The sequence below is a fragment of the Oxyura jamaicensis genome, chromosome 2, assembly GCF_011077185.1.
Source record: "Oxyura jamaicensis isolate SHBP4307 breed ruddy duck chromosome 2, BPBGC_Ojam_1.0, whole genome shotgun sequence".
NCBI classification, from domain to species: domain Eukaryota; kingdom Metazoa; phylum Chordata; class Aves; order Anseriformes; family Anatidae; genus Oxyura; species Oxyura jamaicensis.
This window is the reverse complement of record NC_048894.1, coordinates 17,276,702-17,290,699: the sequence shown is the minus strand read 5'-3', so window position 1 is coordinate 17,290,699 and position 13,998 is coordinate 17,276,702. Positions and strand designations below refer to the sequence as shown.

General features: G+C 42.2%; 1 protein-coding gene across 11 annotated transcripts in view; it reads right to left on the bottom strand.

Annotated features, from left to right (window-relative positions):
- The window catches only part of ABI1 (abl interactor 1), an 80,068-nt gene that overhangs the window by 28,219 nt on the left and 37,851 nt on the right, over positions 1-13,998 (bottom strand). For all 11 annotated transcript variants that reach the window (XM_035319287.1, XM_035319291.1, XM_035319294.1 and 8 more), the window contains exon 3: positions 2,398-2,574. In XM_035319287.1, the coding sequence (XP_035175178.1) occupies positions 2,398-2,574 (177 nt within the window). The remainder of the gene's footprint in view (positions 1-2,397; positions 2,575-13,998) is intronic.

The window sequence follows — 13,998 nt, the reverse complement described above, 5'->3', positions numbered from 1 at the left end:
AGAGATCTTGACAAATTAAGAGGGCTGTGCAATCACCAACTTCATGAGATTTAACGAGATCAAGTGCCGGATTCTGCACCTGGCAAGGGGCAACCCCGGCTGTACGCACAGACTGGGGCGAGAGGCTGGAGAGCAGCCCCGCGGAAAGGGGCCTGGGGGCTCTGGTGGAGGCCAGCTGGCCACGAGCCAGCCGTGTGCCCTGGCAGCCAGGAGGGCCAGCCGTGCCCTGGGGTGCGCCAGGGAGGGCATAAAGCTGGCACAGAGCCTCCAAGGGAGGGCTGCCGAGGTGGTGAGGGGTCTGCAGGGGAAGGCGTATGAGGAGCGGCTGAGGGCCCTGGGTTTGAACAGAGCAGGCTGAGGGGAGGCCTCATGGCGGCCTGCAGCTCCCTCACGAGGGGAGCGGAGGGGCAGGTGCTGAGCTCTGCTCTCTGGGGACAGCGACAGGACCCGAGGGGACGGCATGGAGCTGGGACAGGGGAGGGTCAGGCTGGGTGCTAGGGAAAGGTTCTTGACTGAGGGGGTGGTTGGCACTGAGACAGGATCCTCAGGGCAGTGGTCACGGCACCGAGCCTGCTGGAGTTCAAGAGGCATTTGGACAACACTCTCAGACATATTGTCTGATTTTTGGGTGGTCCTGTGTGGAGCCAGAAGTTGGACACTATGACCCTTGTGGGTCCCTGCCAACCCAAGATTCTGTGATTCTATGTTTCTTACACAAAGAAACAAGAGCAAGATATAATTTGTAGCTGACTTATGAGATGCTCATTTGGTTATTACTGGATACTGTTTCACTTCTGAACAGATCAAGTTTGTAATACAGAATTAAACCACTGAGAGTTAAAAAAAAAAAAGCTTTATTAAAAATATTCAATAAGACCTGCCCGAAAATAGGTAAACAGCACTCTTTTCCACCTCCTGAATAAAAAGGGTCACATTAATAAAGATGCTAGTACTCCTAAGAGCAGGTAGTCATACTGGAAAACGCAACTGCTACAGCTTAACAACTTCAGCATTTAGGGATCAAGTACCTTGTTTTGAGCCTACACAACACAAGTAGTCTTTGAAGCTGATGCTTTGCTGCACTAAGAATAATTATTCTATTTTTTTTAATAAAGGTCTTCTACAGCATCTGAACCCTAGAGCACTTAAATGTAGAAAACAATATCCTGATGTTGAATTTGTGGATTCCTGAATTCTCTATTCATTGCGCTCTCTCCTTGCATGCAGGCAGAAAAGTCAGTCTGACTCTAGTATTTCTATTCTACAGCTATTCAAAAGGCTTCTCTTTCAGGCTTCTTCATAAGATTGTGCTCCATCCAGTCCATCTCAAATTAATAGTGTGAAAGAATCGTACGAATTACAGATTTAGTACAGGTTTGGCTACCAAAAAAATGAAACTAAAAAAAAAAAAAAAAAAAAAAGTCAGGTAGTTGAAAGCCACTGCATTAATTCACAGCCTTGAGCTGTCATGGCATAGTGATGGCTTTTTAAGTTGTTTTGGAATTAGACACCTCTAGGCATTCACAGGGTTACTACAATGCAGGAGATACTTTGGCACTCTTCTGTATTAATTCTGAAAGATCTGTTCCTCAAGAGCTCAGCCATTCGAATGGCACTTGAAGGGCTGATCTAGCAGCTCTGACTGACCAGAATACGTCTAGCTTTAGAGGACACACAGGTCCTGAATAAAAGCTTTTTAATTCTAAGACTGTTGTGAACTGAACATACCTGAAGGTCTGCTCTGGGGGAATGCAAGGTTTTTATTTGCTATGAAAAGATGTCCAGGGAGCAAAGGGTGTTACAATAATTCATTTTAACCATGGCAATTTCAAAAGAGGTAGACATTAATTTACAAGAGGTTTGATTTAGAGAGAAGAAAAATGAGGCTGCCAAAAGCACAAATGGGAGGGAGACATCAAATGCCACTGAAATTTCAATACCAACTATCTGTCCCCCCTGTTCCCACTCTCCCTTCTCCCCCACCACCCCCCAAAAAAAACACTAGCTAGTTTCCCTATAACAGATGACTTATTTTTCTCAGTACCTTAAGAAATAAAGGGAGTGGCAGAGACAATTTATTCAGGGTAGGAAGTAGTGAGAATTTTAGCAGTCAGTCATGTCTTTTTTTTGACAAGTCACTAAGCTAAGATCATGAGCCAGTATTTCCAGACACTGACTACCATAGACAGTCACAGGGTTATGGCAAACATTGCTCAGAAAAGTCTCATTGTAAAACAATCCATTCTGTTATTGAAACATTTGTACGTGGGAGCGTATCAAACCCCCGGTCCTTCCTACCATAAGTGAGCTAAACATTTTTATGTCAGTAACATTCTGCCCCAACCCTATCTCCTGGTCTGTATTACTTGGAGTCCTGAAGTGTCCAAGTATTCTTACCTTTACGCCATGGCCAACATCATCCAGCACCGTGTAGTCTATAGGTTTTCGAATATACCTTACAGGACGCTCCATGTTCGCTGGCGCTATAATTTTGTGAGTTCTCGATGTGTTCTTATTGGTCGTCAAAATGCCTATCTCTCTGCGAGCGACCTTTTCTTTATGGATGTCCACAGTCTAGATTGAAAACAAGAAAGTAGGGGTTTCTTTAGGCATTTGTTGTTTTTCTTTTTAGAGCTATCTACATGTTTAGGCTACACTATTAGACAAAGATTCTGAACCAAGTTAATGCTGCTGGAAGGATGCCAGATTATTGATGAAATGAGTTCAATCTACACGAACATTGTTTGAAAATTACACTTTAATGAAATAACCAATATTAATAATAAAATTTCAATTATACATTACTGCTTTGATGCTCTAAAGACACTATGCAGATACTGTATGTGCAGATTAACCCTCGACATTCTTATGAGTGACAACAGCAATAAATTCTCCCACTCCCCAGCTGGGAAACCAGGACAGACAAGCTCAGCAGTTTGCCCAGAGCCCCAGAGGGGAACTAGGCTTGGGAAGGCTACGAGGTAATTTATTTCTACGCACAGAGCCATCAGTGCATATCAAAGTAACAGAGTGCAAAGGGAAGGACCAATCTTAGCACTGACACTAGTCTTGGTCACACTATTTACAGTATGTTTACTGAAAGAATAAAATGGAGCCTTACAGATACAAGTAAGGGAATATAGCAACACCCATGTTAAGCTTCATCATTATATTAGGAAATTCCTAAAGAGACAGAGAAAGGTCAGCCCTGCATTGTGTGAAGGATCAAACTAGGCTTCACGTACCAGATGCGTGATTCTACATGCAAGATGACCACTGCTTAAACCCTCGTTGAGGTAGAACAAGTACAGATCAAGCATCAGATGGACATAGCAAATCCCACCTCTAGGAAGCCTATTTCAAGGTCCAGGGATTTAATTTACTGGTTTATGTCGTTACTAGAACCTCAGGATCTCATTACAGAAGATGGTACCTGACAAAAACCACCACTCAAAGTCACTTTGAAGAAAACCTATTAAACCATCACTTTTTCCACTAAGGAAAATAATTCTTAGTCTGTAAGCGTCGATTTCTCCTGAACAGACAGAGCGTCACAGCCCAGGAAAAAAAAAAAGAATTCTTCACCCATCAGTACTGGTTTGGGTACATCTCTAGAAATCCCTAAGCTGAAGTGGGTATTAGCAAGAGCAAGGTTTTGTTTCATGAAGCAGAACCACAGATGAAGCATAAAATTAGTTCGTGTTTCACTCCACATGAGGCAGGATGAAAAAGAAAAAGGTAAGCATCGAGGAAATGACCATTTCTAATTTCTAGAAAAGCCAGCACTCAGTGTTCAGAGTTCACTATCAAATTCCTTCAATTGATAACTCTTCTACCCCCATCTTTTACCTCCTCTTTACCAAGTGTATACGCTCTCATACTCTTTAATTTTCTGAAGTATAGAAAGAAATTCTTCAACAGCTTTAGTACATGGCATTGCAGATTGCAAGTGGGAACGCAAGTGGAGAAGCATCTAAAAGCAGTGATATTGAGCAAGCTTGTTTTCACAGCTTAAAGCCAAATAATAGACAGCTTGTAACACTGCAAAAGGGTGTTACTTTGAAAGGTAAGCAACCATAACAGAAATGAAACTTTTCCAGACCAATGCAAGACATTCAGTGTGTATGTCTGCATTAGCTTATTTGGAGTAAGTTAATTACATACCCCAGTGAAGTTTTGGAAGCTTTGGGTCAAACTTTATTGTTCTAAATACTCATACCCTGAAAAAATACCAGTTGGGGTGGAAAAAAAGAAAAAAAAAGAAAGCACCTTTCTAAATTAGACAACCCTAGACATGAAGCATTTGTCATTACATCAGTATCAAATACATCAGCCACTGCACCCACGTTTGTTCTGGAAGCCAATTTCACAGAAGACAGAGCAAAGACTTAAGAACAAGACTACCGGTGTTTCTTCAACTCCAGCTATTATTTGTTCTTTTCCTTTTAGAGACTGAAATGTGTTAGTGCTGTCTTTTAGTTGGCTTTCAGCGAGATCAAGAGCCATTATTTGAGTATTCTGCTACACATTCTTAGATCATCTCTCCTCCAGTTCCTCTGTACAACTTGAACCCTTTTGTTCAGTGAGCCACTAAAACGCAATGCCTCAAACTATCTTGCAAAACTCTAAGGTGCAACTCCTCACATTTTTAATACATGAAGACTGCACAAGTAAAAAATAAACACTTCAAAGTCACCTAAACAACACAGGATGCCACAGAGAATGTCATCATAAGGCACACACTACAGGGTCATAAAAGAGGATGTTTTAAAATACTACTGTGCACACTGAAATTCATATTTATACTTCACTCTTATGAGCTGAATCTGTTGCTACTAATAAATTCATTTTTGTTCAGTGTGGACAAAAATGCATCTTTATACTAACAGTTCTCTTAATGTTGATAACAAAGTAAAAAACAAAGCTCTTCACAGTACAGAAACATGCATCTTTTCCTAGCAGGTGGCTCATGAAGACTGACTTTTCCTCCCTGCAATGAACAATGAATTCCATAAATTACTAGAGCAGAGAATAGGAGATTTGCTGTTCAAAGCAACCGAGTCTGCAACTCTTATTTAGCACATCTGGTACACCAGAAAAGCAAGGTGGCGTTTTGCCCTGTGCAAAGCCAAGGCTCCAAACATATGCTTTGCACGTAACACTGCATATGAATTGTTATGTGCTCAGTAGACAATACAAAGCACGATCGTTGTTCATTTTTACATTTGTATTTGTATTAATTTCCTTGATGGCGATGTGGAAGCTTATCGTTTAGTCATAGACAATAGAGCCTTGATTTTTTCACTTCCAGAAAGAGGAAAAAGCCATTTCTAGCAGGATTGCATAGCTGGCCAGCCAGACAACAGCTAGTTCCCAAGTGAGACAAGCCAAAGACACCGGGTAACAGCCAAACCAGGCCATCCTGAGCCCTGGCCACAGCTGGCACCTGCAGCTGCGAGCTGGTGCCCACTTGGACGTGGTGACGGGACAGCTCAGCAGCAGGTGGCTTGCCATTTCATACACGAGACCTAATTGTAACCTTCAGAGATGAAGAGAAGCAAAATGGGGCAGACAGGCTTGGGTTCACACAGGTTAACATGCACCAGGGAACAGGCAGACCAGCTTCAAGTACACTGGGGCTACTCTGAAACAACTATGTGGCATAATTTAAGGTTTGGGAAATAGGGATGGGATTCCCACTCCTAGACAACATCATCCAGAAGGAAGAAGTCCAGCACTGAACTGATTTGGAGAAGAGGAAAGAGCCCTTCCAGAAGCACTTTTTTTTTTTTTTTTTTTTTTTTTTTTTTTAGGAAGCAAATTTAAGCTAAACCCTTTTGCCATTGTAACTAGGTGCTAGGGAGCATGCCAGCTGATCCCAGAAGCAAAGTTGAGCTTGGAGGTTGAAGGGACTGTTAATGATTAGCTGCCTCCGCTATCTGTCTGCTTCCAACCATTTGAAAGAAGCAGTGGATCAACAGGATGTAGAGTTAAACTTTAACCGTTTGCTTTCTCTGAAGTAGCCTCAAGGCCAAGTGGAGTGCAGCAATGATGCAGCAAGAATTGAATGTGTTCCTTTTGTGTGCCACTGACACAGCTCTACCCATGCCCAAAGTGTGCAAGATGCCCTCGACAAATCCTTTACAGAGATAGAGGCTGCAGTATACTTGGCCAAGCTAATTCAGGGAAATATCTCAATAGTTTAACCAACCCCACATATATAATGATCACATCAAAAAAACAACTTCAAGCTTTGGCCATATTCGTAATACTGAACCCCTGCACCTCAAACCACTCTGGCTCAAATTTATGAGCCACATACTCGCACAGCCACAGCTTTCCTTATTAAATGTAAGCCCAGTTGGTAAAGAGCACTTTTTTTTTTTTTTAATCAACTCAACTCATCAGCTGTTGCCAGTATCAAGCTGTCCTGAACACAAAGACAACTCACTGCATCAGTACCACAGATTCACACCAGATAAATATCTGATTTAACTGATATGCCAGAAGCATCACGCAGAAAAACTCTACTTAAGGTTTCCCACTACACTGTTCTCCAGCTCCTCAAGAACCAGCCTACATGAGCGCACACCCTCACCTGTCGAGGAGATGAGGAGAAGCAATTTGTGGCACCGAAGAAATGGGAAAAGCTGCTTTTGGGAAGAGTGAGGTAACAGCAGAGGGAAGAAAGCAGTCCTCAGCAATCATGGTTATCATGTAAAAACAGTAGGCAAATGAAACCCCAGAAATATTTTAATAATTTAATTTGTAAGAAGCTACAAACTAAGTTTTTTCAAAAATCAACACCACTTTCACCCATGTCTTCAGGGGTGAGTGAAAAGCTACTTTGAGGGCATTTCCTTGATTTAAAAATGTAATATTCAACATACATTAGACAAAAACAATCCTAAAATTATGCCTCCATTTCTAATGACAGTTTTTCGGGCCATTTCATACAAAACTTTCAGATTTGTTTTTTAAAATTATATCATAAATGTCCTTCAAACAACTGCATTGTGCTGCAAAGATCTGCCAGGAGGTAATTTTTCAGTTTGGCTCCAGGTTCAGATTCAGACAAGAACAAACGTAGGCTCAAACTCCACACACCACCTGAAGCTGCTATTTAAGAGAAAGCAAGGAGAAAAGGAAGGCAGCACTGTATGTTATTAGCAACAGCGCTCCCTAATTTCGACATTGTTTCCCTTTTTCGCCTTTTCAGTTTGTGGTTGAATAAAGGGTTGAATCTATTACTGAAACTTGATTTGAAATGAAGTAAAGCCCTGATTACAGGGCAAATCAGCATTACACACATCTAGATGTTAGCAACATCGGTTGGAATTACTTTATATGAGCAAAAGCAGAGACACAAGGCAGAAGCTTTGCAGTCAGCATGACCTCTTACCACTTCCCAGCCCCATCTTCCCAGCATATGTGGTGCAACTACACACCACTGCACTTGGCAAGTGGATCTGCACAAAGCTGGTGCTGGACTGCCTGCAAGCCATCTCTACAAACCCAAACTGAGAGTTACAGGCCTTGCTAGGGTCAGTGCTATTAAACAGCAAGTTAACAGAGAGAACAGGACTTCATTTCACATCTGAGAGCAGTGAAATCCTCATAATCAAAGACTGTATTGCTGGCAACATAAGGGAAAAGAACGCCATAAAGATAAAAGTAGGATTTCTGGTCAAAGACAAAACAATTGCAACACTAGATTTGATGTATCAAGTCTGGTTAGCAAGCCATCAGATGTGGTATCTGCTTTCAGCAGAAATTTTTCTTGATGTTATAAAATACTGGGCAGAGGCACAAGCTTCAGATTGAGCCTAGTCAATAAAACCCTGCAATGCCTGCAACAGGGAGCGGTGCGGAGAAAGGAGTTTCATTTCCTTCCTGGTACAACTGTCTTGATTCCAAGCTTACTTGCTTGTATTTGAATATGAAAAGTAAGATCAGTTTTACTATCTGTGATTCCATCTGCGGCTTCTGACTTAGCTGCTTATAACGGTAAAACACAGAATCATTAAGGTTGGAAAAGGCCTCCCAGATCACCTGGGCCAACCATCCCCCTACCAATGTCACCCACTAAACCATGTCCCTAAGCACAAAGTCCAATCTTTCCTTAAACACCCCTAGGGATGGTGAGATAACTACACAGTTAGTTAATTCTACAGATTAACAAACATCAAAATAAACATTAACATGTTCTAGTAAACACACATTTTCTATTGAGTACCACAGGCTCATACACCCAGCCTGTCAATTGTAGCATTAACCGAAGGAAACAAAGAAACGCTGAGGTGCTTTCAGTATCCCCTAAATAAACAAGAAAAAAATTACTCTTTATTTTGTTCCTAGATCCAACTTTAACATTAGCCCTTACTGTCATTCTCCAAAACAGCCCATTTTATTTCAGTGTCTTGCTACATAGTCTACACAGTACGTTTTCCTAAGGTTAAACAATCTGATGAGACTAGAAACATTAACCTGTTCTGGTTTAGAAACAGACTTATCCCACTGCTACTTCCATAAAGAAAGCACATTTAATGAGACTTTTTAAATAAACAAATTACAGTTAATCAAATAATGCCACCAAAGGGACCCTGGACAACACACTTGTACAGACTACCTGCAATGAAGTCAGTTTGACCTACAAAAAAGGTTAGTTAGATCTCCAGCTTTAATGAGATCAGACAGTTAACTTCAGGGAGAGCACATCTCACACTGTTATTTTGTGAAGAAAATTCAAAAGAAAGCTTAGTATATTCAACAGATGGAAATGTGGACATACACTGCAAGAGAAATTCTAGAGAGAAGATCAGTCAGGAGTTCAAGGCACAACAGGCATGAAAAAGCATGAATGGTTTGGGGTTCTTTCCTCCTCCTTGGAGACATCACCTATAAATATCTACACAGTATTACAAATTATATCTTTCAATAACTCCTGATTAAAGTGCAAGGAACGAGTATTTGTCTTGACTATTATTGTTTATATATCGTGTGATACTCATCAAAATAGTGTTCAAGAGCCTCAAGAATTCACCTACAGAAGTAAAAACCTTTCATCTTGCTTAAGAATGAACAAACTTTGATAAGATCTCTTAAGGAATTTGGCTGTTTCTTTCCACTTCTTCTCCCTCAAGATCCATAAATACATATAAGAATCTACAAAGGAGAACTAAGGAGTACAGGACACGTCTATCTGCTGTCATTTCTGACTATCTGTTATCAACTGGAGATGAGAGATGTAGCTAAGGTCTTTATCAAACATGAAGATCTCCTCACACGTGCAGATTTAACTGTCAATAAACAAACGTACAGGTTGCACCCACGAAGAGGTGAGTCCTCCCTGGTTTGAGGCTCTACTGGCACTGGGAATCCCAACAGCCAACCACTGACGAGGGGTACCTTGAACACCCCGTCCGTGTCTGCACCGACTCAGTTACAGAATGGAACCGGGCAACCTGGGGGCATCTGCCTCTTCCCATCCCTCTTCCAAGCCTTGCCCAAAGAATGGATCAAAAGCTTGGTCAAGTCCTACAACCTCATTCCTTTCCCTGAATTTTCTTTCATCAACTATGTTGAAGTGAACAATAATCCTTAATAACCCAGAATCTCCTGCCATGCCTTCTGAAGCTGCACCGTGCAAGACAGGTTGCCCGTAACCTCTAGCAATGTAGGAGGCAACTGAAATAGATTGAGTCACAGTTCCTGAGCTGCAAACCCAGCAAAGTTTTCTTGTAGGTTTATAGATAGAAGTTTCTCTCACATTCCCTTCAGCGTACAGACAAGTTCTAGCAGTAGGACAGACCTCTCCAGACAGATTCAGCTCCTGAAGCCCTGGGAAATCCCAGCCTCCTAAGGTGAAAGGCTAGAGGACCCCGATAAGCCTTGCTTCTTAATCTGAATCTTCCTTTTACTGCAGGCAGGGTTCACAATCAAGAGATTTTATAGATTAACACAATGAATTGAGGTCATCAACATATACACAGCAACTTACAATCTTATAAAGATTGTAATCTTTTATCTTTTTGTAATCAATCAATATAAAATGCTTACATCCACCTGAAGGGGAACAGCTATAGACAGAACAAAGGAAGAATTATGAAAGAAATATCAAGTCCCATTTCCAGAGGCAACACATTTTTATGTATCTGTAGATACACACACTGCTAATAATGTCTTTTGCTAAAATCACTCAGTGTTGGGAAGGAGAGGATGCTGAAAAGTGATGATTGTGTTTTATTTTCACAGTTTCAGTTTACTGACACAACTGGACATCATCTATGTCTGAAAGCAGATTGTTTTTTCAGTTTATCCTGCGAAGCTGGCCCTTGACTTTAGAATTTAAGTATTTTTCTTTATACACACTAGCAGATTTTTTCTCAGATTCTCCTAGCAACAGTCATCAGCATAAAGCAGACCAGATTTTCTGCAAAACTGAACTAAAACGTCAGAAATCTAAACAAATGTTCTACCTTTACATAAATATTTTGCCTGGGATATCAGAAAAATTGGGATGGGAGGCAGTGGGGAAGTACACCACAGAAGTCCACAGTACATGCTGCTCAAGAAATTCAACATGATGAAGGAATATCTGAAGCTGGAGCAAGTCAGGTACAGGGCAAACTTAACAGAAAACTGATTTCTGACCAACAGAGTGTGTGCTTGCAAGTGTTAAAGTACTGATATATATTTACAAAAAATGGGGAGAGTGGGGGTGGTTGCTGATACACTGATGAGCCTCGTTAAAATCAATAAGCTCAAAACAACAGAAACAGGCATAAACTTACTGGCCATAGACAAACAGCCTCACCTCTGGCCCTCCTGCTGTTCTGAAACTAGAAACCTTCCTTCCAAAAGAAGAGCAGGGTTCACTATTGGACTGAAAGACCACAGACTGCATTTTGGAAATTGGGAAGCTGCACATACAGCAGCCTTGAAAAGGAGAGAGAAGAGCTTTGTTCAGCAAAAGGATTATTTATATAGATCCTTTTCAGAGTACCCTATTGGCAAATCTAGTCACATACTTTGCGGGAGAAACTGAGCAGAAAGGGGACAGAAAGCAAGGACATACTGGAGGGGCCAGGAGCGGGTGCGTGACATTCTAGGACAAGAATCAGAGCAAGGAAAGCAACCCACTAGTCCAAGAGCTGGACTCAAGTTCATGCTTGACTTTTCTCTCCTGCTGCCAACTGAAAACAGGAGGACTGCCATGGAGGACACACACTCATCCTTCACACAGGACTGGAGGAAAGAAAGGAAGCTCCTCACGTTATCCTCCTACAGCTACTATAACAGCCTGCTTGCAGGAGATGCTGAGATGAAAAGGGGCAGCTGAAGGAAATCAACAAGTCTGGCCTGTGCAATGCCACCTCACAGAATTAGGCTCTGAGGAGCATCCTCAGAGGAGCACCTCTGAAGAGTCACAAGGGCACGTCATCACATCCTCACCGCCGTCCCTGCAGCTGAAAGGAAGAGGATGTTAACACAGGGCATACGGAGAGGGGTTCTATAGAGTATTTCTGGGAACATGGAGAGAGATGTGGGAAGGAAGGCTGGCAGATGGCAACTGATGACAAATGGAGTTGAAGTCCTGCAGAGAAAGAGCTTTCAGCAGCTCTGTGGAGACCCTCATTGTGGAGAGAAAATGGTTAAGGCAACAGACCTCCCTCCTCCCCGGCTGCATTGGTGAAATGCCAGAAGCACTTTGCTAAAGTTCACAGAAGCATGGGGGAAATGGAACTTCAAACATCTGGAGCACGGAGGTCAGAAAGCACCGTGAAGGCAGCTGGCCCCGAATGCAGGAGGAGGCTGTCTGCCGGGATGTCAGTCGAGCGAAGGGAAGAGGTGGGATGGCTCTGTGGCTAGGATCAAGAGTCTGGAAGACGGCAGATTGCAGCAGCTCTATTCCTGGCTCTGCCAGACTTCCTGTGCTGTGCCAAGCCAGTCGCTCCGCTGCTTGGGCCAGCTCCCAGGCCGCCCGCCGGCACCCGAGCCCACACAGGCAGAGCTCTGCGGGGCTCGCGTATGGGCTGGGCTGCCACCGATACCTGCCCCATGCACTGCCAAAAGCAGTGATAGATACACAGGGTTTCTCCGTCAAAGAGCATCCATCGATGTTTTAATTGCTGGTGAGAATACAGAAGTGAGTTAGGTAGCATTTCCTATGGTTCGGCAAACCCTACTGCTGATTTTAACCATTTGTGCAGACCAATTATATACACACTTCTTATTGAAGTGTGCTGCGTACACGATTCATTTTTTAAAAACAAACAAACAAACAAACAAACAAAACCCTCCAATCACCTCAGATACATGTTCATTGGGAACAATATGATTTTTATTCTAGCTTTTTTTTTGGTCTTTCACATTCAAATGCTTGTTCAAGTCCCTCTTCAAGAGCCTGCATATAATAAACAGGTAGGAAAAAAAATACACCACCACCACAGATCTCTATGGGAGAACACGAAGAAGTGGAGACAGAAAGATGATGTGAAATTGCCCTCTACCTGGCTTTTCATCATCAAAAGTCAGGAGTTGTTGGGGACAGCAGCAGCTTCCATGGTGTTACTCCCTGCTTTAAGATCAAGTCCCCAATCTCTCCAGAAGTTATCCAATGTTTGTGGAGGTTCAGCTGTGGCTGAAGGCACACCACCACTTCACAACTGTTGTGTGACAGGATGCACAGAACCAGCTCTATCAGCTCAAAACCACAGCTCCTAGCAAGTTAACCATCCACTTGAGTCCCTTGCTCTGCAACAAAGCCCTTTGGGAAGGACAGTGACCTTTTTGGTCTATTCTCCCACGTGCCCGGTGACAGGACGAGGGAGAATGGGCTGAAGTTGCGCCAGGGAAGGCTTAGGTTGGATATTAGGAAGAACTTCTTTACCGAAAGGGTTGTTAGGCATTGGAATGGCCTGCCCAGGGAAATGGTTGAGTCACCATCCCTGGAGGTGAGCTTAGTGATATGGTTTAGTGGAGGACTTGTTAGTGTTAGGGCAGAGGTTGGACTCTGTGATCTTGGAGGTCTCTTCCAATGTAGGTGACTCTGTGTGTGCTTCTGTGTTTATTCAGTCACCCCTGCTCCCCTCATCCTTTCTTCACCAAGACAGGATCCTGATAAAGGAACGATAAAGGTACATCTACAACTCGCTAGAGGAGGAGAGATGTTCTACACCATCAACTGAGTACACATTTTAATGATTTACTAACACCAGTTACATTGCTAGCACAAGTTTCCAGAGAAAAACCCACCTAAATGGAACCAACAGCTTATTAATTATATTTGAAAATAAGCCAGGAATGCAACAAATCTGCTGATTAGAAGTGGTCTTTAAAATAGAAGACACTTCAAAAGAGAAGTGCTTCAAGTGTACAGCCCTCCTGATTGATGCTGACAGAACAACAGTTGGGATGTGCAGTCATAACGTGTTAACTTTGTGTTCAGTCTTCAAAAAGCACAAAATCAGATAAATGCTTTTGCTTATGCAAAGTCAAAATCCCAACTGTATGCATGGGTTTATTTCAGTACCTGAAATCGGATTTTAGTCATTCTGAATTGCATTTTTGCTGGGTATTCCTCAAGATATGCATGCATGAGTAGGTTCATTTGAAAAACAAGAAAAAATATGCTTATGCAAGCTCCCACATGAGAATTTCAGCATTTTAAAGTAGCTGAATGAGTCCTCCTTTCCTTACTGGAAGCAATGCACTTGTCTAGAATTAAACAAAACTTACAAATCTAAATATAATCTTGACTGAAGAAAAGCACAAGGACAGAAAGGAAAAATTAAAAGGCTTCTTCAGTAGTTTGGACTCGCTAAAGAACCACCATGGGAGTAGAACAAAATTGTATGTCAAATGAAAAGCATTTTGTGTGCCAGAAAAAGCAACTTCATAGGAGATGAACATGTGCAATTGCAAAGAGCACTGCAGGTGGCTGAAAAGGAAACCATCTAAAAAAAGCCTATAAAAAATAAACTCAACAGAACAAGT